Below are 8082 nucleotides of genomic sequence, written 5' to 3'. Positions count from 1 at the left end.
AAGTTGGCTCATTCATTCTTAGTAAAGGCTTGAATTCTTCATTTGTTTGAAGACAAAGATGAGGTTTCTGTCTTGCATGACACACGTTTCCTTCAGATCTACCACACCTTCCATCCTGGTCACCAGACCAATATTTAGAGTTAAGGCCAGAAAAAGCACAAAATGATATGTCCTCTGAGATTTCCTGGGGAACATTCATTTACCAAAGCTCCAGTGAGAGAGGAATTGGCATCACTGAGCGTAGTGGTGGTTGTCCTCTGTAGGACAGGGCTGATAGAAAGTTATGTTGCTACATAAAAGGGCTCCCTGACGTTATGGGTATTACACAGTGAAGAAAAATAATGCAGGTAGAAGGTGATTTTGACTCCAACAAGCTGCTGCTGCTGCTGCTAAGTCACTTCAGTTGTGTCTGACTCTGTGCGATCCCATAGACGGCAGCCCACCAGGCTCCCCCATCCCTGGGATTCTTCAGGTAAGAACACTGAAGTGGGTTTCCATTTCCTTCTCCAATGCATGAAAGTGAAAAGTGAAAGTGAAGTCGCTCAGTTGTGTCCGACTCTTAGCGACCCCATGGACTGCAGCCTACCAGGCTCCTCCATCCATGGGATTTTCCAGGCAAGAGTACTGGAGTGGGATGCCATTGCCTTCTGTGACTGCCATTGTAGTTATTGTGATGATGAGACCAAAGAGTCAATCAAGGGTCTCACCCACAGAGAGCTGTAGAAATAGTTACAAGACTGTGGTATGTACAGAGGTAAGTTAGATGGGCAGTCAATAAGAGTGTTGCTCAACATCCAAATTCCAAACAAATCATGCACTTAATCAAGAGGCTGAATTCAGCCACCCGGATAAAAAAGACATCCTTTCTCAGTTTCCAGACATGGTTTAGTTTTCAGACCCAAAAGCCACTGAGCAGTAGAGGTAGGCTCTGTGGGAGGAATGTCTGGGCAATATCAGAGCATGTGAATAGATAAGGGTAAAACATATTTTTCTGTCTATTGTGCATTGATGAGTAATGATTTCTGTGTGTACAGTGTTAAGATAGAATAATGGTTTCCACAGCCCTCCTCAAGAGACACTCATGGCCACTTACTTGGGTACACTAGAAGAAGACTAATTCCCAAATATTTTGGGGACAGTTTGGCATTGAGTCAGAGCTGATACTGATAACCAGGGAACAGAAACACCACTGTGGTCCCACTTTTAGAGTGGAAGCATGAGCAAAGAACATCAATGGACTGCTAGACTCCCTGGGTACGCTGGGTCAGTGACCCCCCCTGGTGGTCACATCTCATCTGCACATTTATAATTAGAGTGGACGTATTTGGTAATTGACAGAAACTTCACTGTGGTGTAGGGACTATTATATCAGAGAAAGACAAGTGAAGAATCCTAAAACTTCATCCCCATCTCAGTAAGGCATTAATAAACCATATTAAATAAAACATAGCATCACATCTTGGGGTAGTAATAAAGATTAGTGCTAACCTTTAAGATCAAGCCTTGTGATGACAATCTTCCCATCACATTTCCACTTAACTCACTAGTTTACAAACTTGAGGCAGAATCTATAGATGATAACAGACTACCACAAAGTCATCCAAGTGGTAGCTACCGTTGCAGCCACAAATCCGGAAGTATTGTCTTTGCTAAAGTAAATTGACATGATTTCAGGTGATAGTCTTTGACCACCACTGAGCTGATGATGCAAGTGTTCTTTTCTATACATATCAGAGAGGAGAGTTTGCATTCTCATCAGAAGGATTTAGTTCAGTTCAGTCGCTCAGTCATGTAGGACTCTTTGCGACCCCATGGAGTGCAGCACACCAGGCTTCCTGTCCATCACCAACTCCCGGAGCTTACTCAAACTCATGTCCATTGATTCAGTGATGCCATCCAACCATTTCAGCCTCTGTCATCCCCTTCTCCTCCTGCCTTCAATCTTTCCCAGCATTAGGGTCTTTTCCAATGAGTCACCTCTTCGCATCAGGTGGCTAAGTATTGGAGTTTCAGCTTCAACATCTGTCCTTCCAATGAACAATCAGGATGGATTTCCTTTAGGATGGACTGGTTGGATCTCCTTGCAACCAGTCTTGTATTTCACAGTTTTGGTCCAAGGGACTTTCAAGAGTCTTCTCCAACACCGCAATTCAAAACCATGAATTCTTTGACGCTCAGCTTCCTTTATAGTCCAACTCTCACATCCATACATGACCACAGGAAAAACCATAGCCTTGACTAGATGGATCTTTGTTGACAAAGTAATGTCTCTGCTTTTTAATATGCTGTCTAGGTTGGTCATAACTTTTCTTACAAGGAGTAAGCGTCTTTTAATTTCATGGCTGCAATCACCATCTGCAGTGATTTTGGAACCCCCCAAAATAAAGTCTGACACTGTTTCCACTGTTTCACATCTATTTGCCATGAAGTGATGGAACTGGATGCCATGATGTTTGTTTTCTGAATGTTGAGCTTAAGCCAACTTTTTCACTCTCTTCTTTCATCAAGAGGCTCTTTAGTTCTTCTTCACTTTCTGCCATAAGGGTGGTGCCATCTGCATATCTGAGGTTACTGATATTTCTCCCCAGCAATCTTGATTCCAGCTTGTGTTTCTTCCAGCCCAGCATTTCTCATGATGTACTCTGCATATAAGTTAATAAGCAGGGTGACAATATACAGCCTTGACATACTCCTTTTCCTATTTGGAACCAGTCTGTTGTTCCATGTCCAGTTCTAACTGTTGTTTCCTGACCTGCATACAGGTTTCTCAAGAGGCAGGTCAGGTAGTCTGGTATTCCCATCTCTTGAAGAATTTTCCATAGTTTATTGTGATCCACACAGTCAAAGGCTGTAGCATAGTCAATAAAGCAGAAATAGATGTTTTTCTGGAACTCTCTTGCTTTTTCCATGATCGAGCAGATGTTGGCAATTTGACCTCTGGTTCCTCTGACTTTTTTAAAACCAGCTTGAACATCTGGAAGTTCATGTTTCACGTATTGCTGAAGCCTGGCTTGGAGAATTTTGAGTGCAATTGTGCGGTAGTTTGAGCATTCTTTGGCATTGCCTTTCTTTGGGATTGAAATGAAAACTGACCTTTTCCAGTCCTGTGGCCACTGCTGAGTTTCCCAAATTTGCTGGCACATTGAGTGCAGCACTTTCACAGCATCATCTTTTAAGATTTGAAATAGTTCAACTGGAATTCCATCACCTCCACTAACTTCATTTGTAGCAATGCTTCCTAAGGCTCACATATCAGGATGTCTGGCTCTAGGTGAGTGATCATGCCATCGTGATTATCTGGGTCATGAAGATGTTTTTTGTAAAGTTCTGTGTATTCTTGCCACCTCTTCTTAATATCTTCTGCTTCTACTAGGTCCATACCATTTCTGTCCTTTATTGTGCCCATCTTTGCATGAAATGTTCCCTTGGTATCTCTAATTTTCTTGAAGAGATCTCTAGTCTCTCCCATTGTCTTGTTTTCCTCTATTTCTTTGCACTGATCAAAAAAAAGAGAGAGATGGACAGCAGAGATGCCAGGGGAGAGGAGAAACCAAGCCTGGAGAGGAAGATCACAGGCAGAAGGGTGCCTCCTGGCGGCTGTTAGTGCCCTGCTCTGGGAGGGTCTGTGAGCTCAGGACACCTGCGGCCTCCCGCGACCTGATGGCCCCTCGGGAGCTCACTGAGCTCCTGGCAAGGCTTCCGACAGCCGCGTCAGCATAGACCCGGCCCGACTCTCTATGTTCAGCCAGTGCCCACCGGCAGCGCAGGGCAACACCTTTCCCGTCAGAAGGACAGGGTGGCCTGGCTGGCTGGCAATGGGGTCGGTGCCCCCAGCAGCGCCACATCCCAAGGACATGGCCTCTCACCTCGCGGGCTTCCTGGGGACGGCGAGTGGGGAGTGGGGCCTCGGGTCTGCACGTGCCCTGCTGGACTTCTTTAACAAGTGTATGGATAACAACTTAAAACTGTGTTCATTACAGAGCTATTTTGGCCATCTCTTCAAACGAGAATGGGATTTTTTCCTAGGTCTCTATCTGCTAGGCTTTGAGTGGCTGACTGAACTCTGAGCAGCAGTGACTCGGAGCTGAACGTCCTAGGGAACCACAGAACTCGGGACAAAACTGGAGGGAAATTAACGTAGGGATGACGCAGAAGTGGGGCGTGCCTGACACTCAGGGAGCGCTCCCATCTCAGACGGGCAGCACGACCCCCACGTCCTGCGCTCCTGTGTGGACTGAGCAGCAGGGCAGGGGCTCGGGTGGGAGAGCAGGGGAACAGGCCCTCCCTGTGCCCGCCCCCCAGGGACCCAAAGAGCACTTGGAGAGCGAGGCCACCCTCTGCGCCCTGCTCCGCCTCCACCTCGGGCAGCGTCTCTGCCTCCGCAGTCTCTGCTGCAGCTTCTCTACCAGCTCCAGGCGCTCCTGCACTGGCGGTTCTTATCCTCTGTCTACAAAGGGAGAGCAGAGGATCAACACAGGCCGAGAGGTGTAAGCCACTGTCGCTTTAAGTAAGCTGAGACAAAACCTAAATGCACGTGTCTAGTGGATTCATTCTGTTTCGGAAGCTCCCTCAGGGTATATTTTCTCTCAGTGTTCCTGGGCTTGGTCTCAGTGAGGCAGAACACCTCCTGCCAGAGTATTTTGCTTTTCCTAAACATTCCCAAGGACATTCTTAAAAAAAAAAAAAAAAAAGTTCTTCTATATTAAAGAAGATCTTGTAGAATCTTATTCATTCTTATTGACCAAGTTAAGGGAAGAAGGGTTCACTACAGACCCTTCTTAAAACGATCACCGAGAAATCATCATTTAGACGGAACCCTACGACCCGCAGATGGCTACGGGCGTGTAAGCCAAAATATGGCTTTCATCTCCTCTGAAATACAGACCTGATAAGAGCATGCTGGTGAAATGCAGTTAACTAGTATTCGTAAATGCACGATTATTCTTTTAACAGAGCTTCTTACTCTGAAAACTTTCATGTAGAACATTTAGACAGATTCTTTTTAAAAAAGAAAAAAATTAAACTATCTATAAGCTCAGGTTCCTGAGAGGTTAGCATTTGTTTCTAAGCAGCTTTCTTACTTTTTCTGTGTGCGTATTCCTCTATGTACGTACACAACACAATATGCTATGCTTTAAAACCCGCAGAAAATAATAAGCATATGGTACATAGTATTTCTGATCTGCCTTTTACAGCCATTATTTTGTATTCGTGATGCTTTTAATTAGCATTCCCATCATACTTTTCAATGGCTTTCTAGTATTTATTTTGTGGTGGGGACAATGATACACTTTGGCACACACCAGACTGACTCACTTTGTTTTGGAGAAGCCAGATTTGGTTTTCCTGGTTAAAGTCCTGATTATCTGAGACCCGTCGGAACAGGAGCGAGTAAGGCTTACCACACCACAGGAAGTACAAACCCTAATCAGACTGGAGCTCTAACCCTGCCTTTTGTCACAGTGACCCAGTTCCCAACAGGCAGCCAGCCTGCCGTGAAAGTTCCCCTGCTGCTCTCTACTCTTTCGGTAAAAACTCAAAAAACAAGCCAACAATTCACCTTCAAGTACAACAAAAGAGTCAAGGAATGGAATTCACAAATGGTTTAAACCAAGTCCCAGAATAATTCAAACCTGTAAGTTGCAGTCACCCGCAATTTTTTAAAAATGTATTTCCTTCCAGTACAGCTGATTTACCATGATGTACATCCACACTTTTGAACACAGTATTTTAGGGTCATAAGAAACTTTACACTGGACTGATTTCCAATTGTGGAGTCACATGAAAAGATCTTTACCTTCCTTCCTCAGTAATTCACTACTATAAAGTCAGACACAGTTCATAAAGCCGATTACCTGTCGATGCCTAGAATCCTTATTTGCAATTTCATTTTCAAGTTTATTACTGATGTCGTCCTAAGTTTCAAATCAAACATAAAGTTAACGTCCTCAGAATAAAAGTCCTAGACACGGCAGTTTTCTCGGACGTGAGCAAAAATGCGCCTATCCCAAAGGTCACGATTGGCACCCATCTGTCTTAACGTTCTGTCCAGCCACTTGGTTTACCAAGCTTCTTTTCTACCTCATAAACCCAAACAGCAAACGAAAAGTATACTAAACTACCCTGTTATTCAAGAATTCTAGGAGGGAAGGTATCTGGCATGAAGTCAGGACCTCTGTCTGCTACACCATACCAGGCGGGCTTGACCCAGAACAAGGAGGGGACCTTCAACAGATCACGGGGAGCTCTGAGGCTCGTTTCCTCGAGTGAAAGTTGGAAAAGTCTCATGCAATTTCCTCAGAATTAAAGTAGAATATTAACGAGTGGAACAGAAGTCAAATTGTACACAACTGGGAGCAGCCTTCTCAAGCCCTAGTTCTTCAAAGCAGAGTTACACCACATGGATGAAACGCTCAAACCAGGACCAGAACTTGCTGCTGGTGCAACTCCTGTCCGCCACTTCAAAATCCACTTCAGGTCCCTCCCTGGTCACTAAGTAACCAATGTGGGCAAAGTCCTAACTTTAAAAGTGAAAGGTCTTGAAAACGCGTTTTCTAGAATTCTATACGTATTAAACTCTGCCACCTAATCTCCTGTTGCCAAAGAGTAGTGTGAATAGCTTATGCAAACCTGTGCAAATATTTCTGTTTTGAGTTCTCACACAGAATATAACTCACACCAAGCTACTAAACAAGTACACCTGCTGTACCACATGTTGGAGGGGTTCTCTCTGAGACGGTCTCACGGGGAGGGTGGGCCGGGTGGGTGCTGTCTGTCTGTGCACAGAGGAGAGGCGAGGCTCACAGGAAGAGGCCTGAGTCCCCAGCACTCTCTGTTTTCACAGTGACCGCTAGGGAGTTTCTCATAAATCAGGACACCCGCAGACATGACCGCCAGAGACATCATGATTCCACATGGTTACACAGCTCGGGCCTGAGGATCTGAGGGTGAGCAAACACCACTCGACTTGTCTGACCGCCGGTATCACTGTCACACATCCCTTCAAGGAGCAGAACCTCAGAAAACTCGAGAAGATGGCCAGGCAAGCTGCCTCAGCAGAGCCCACACAGCATGCTCCCATCTCTCCGAGAGAACAGGCTCCACAGGTGTCACCAGACTCGCCTGAGTGAATCAGAAGCAAATTTCAGCATCATCAGGAACACATTTGACAGGCAGTAGTGGGGGGCGGGGGGCGGGGATGAACTGGGAGACTCGGGTTGACATATACAGCACTGATACTACACATAAAGTCAACGAGTGAGGACCTAGTGTACAGCACAGGGAAGTCTGCTCAGTGCTCTGTGGTGAAGCAAATGGGCAGGAAATCTAAAAGAGAGACAGATCCGTAAATAGATAGATAGATGACTGATTCAGTTTGCTGTACAGCAGAAATTGACACAGCAGTGTAAAGCAACTATACGCCAATAAATGAATGAATGGATGAATGAATTTTTAAAAAAGGAACACAGTGGGCCCCCTAGAACTTGTGGAAATGAGGAGTCCACACCCAGGGTGCGCACAGCGTCAGGGCTGCCTTCATGTTGGTCCACTGCCAACGGACCGCCTGGACCAGGCTCTTCTACCCAGAGACCTCGATGCAGAGGCAGGGAGGCAGCCAGTTGTGGTCTCTCCAGTGCTCTGCTCTTACTCACGCAGCCATCCCAAGGCTGAGATCCCCGGGAGAACAAGAAACCCACATTCCACCTCAGGACAACAGACACAGCTGCAGTCACTCACTTCGCGGACGTCCCGCTCAAGTTTTCTGTTCATGTCCTTGGACTTGAGGAGGTCCTTCCTGGCCGTGTCCAGGTCCTCCTCCAAATGTTTCACGTGGGCAGAGAGGGCTGCCAGGCGCTCCTCCACCTGGCTCTGCCCCCGCAACTGCCTCTCTATGATTTCCTGGAGCTCCATCTTCTTAACCATGTCTTCCTTGTGGCTTAGAGAGCCGTCGGAGGGTCTCTAAGGGGGAAAGGAAGCCTTACATCAGCCTGGTTTTGGGAGGAGGGAACACAGTACTTCCAGGCAATCTGTGAGTCAAAACTGCCTTCTGCACTCTGGGAGCTCACAGGACCCTCGTGGCAT

The 8082-nt window shown here is 46.2% G+C and overlaps 1 protein-coding gene across 4 annotated transcripts in view; it reads right to left on the bottom strand.

Annotated features, from left to right (window-relative positions):
* Nucleotides 1–4352: 4352 nt before the first annotated feature.
* The window catches only part of LOC781635 (liprin-alpha-1-like), an 11127-nt gene continuing 7397 nt past the window's right edge, over nucleotides 4353–8082 (bottom strand). For 2 of the 4 annotated variants that reach the window (XM_059880587.1, XM_059880588.1), the window contains 2 exons: nucleotides 7738–7959; nucleotides 6738–7122 (listed from right to left, as the gene is read on the bottom strand). In XM_059880587.1, coding sequence (XP_059736570.1) covers nucleotides 7018–7122; nucleotides 7738–7959 — 327 coding nt within the window. In that variant the 3' untranslated portion in view covers nucleotides 6738–7017. Of the gene's footprint in view, nucleotides 4448–6737; nucleotides 7123–7737; nucleotides 7960–8082 lie in introns of those variants that run through there. The other 2 variants (XM_059880590.1, XM_059880589.1) reach the window with 2 other exon arrangements.

Source organism: Bos taurus, chromosome 23, assembly GCF_002263795.3.
Source record: "Bos taurus isolate L1 Dominette 01449 registration number 42190680 breed Hereford chromosome 23, ARS-UCD2.0, whole genome shotgun sequence".
In the NCBI taxonomy this organism is placed as follows: domain Eukaryota; kingdom Metazoa; phylum Chordata; class Mammalia; order Artiodactyla; family Bovidae; genus Bos; species Bos taurus.
Note: the sequence above shows the minus strand (reverse complement) of the source record. Positions and strands in the feature narration are given on the sequence as shown.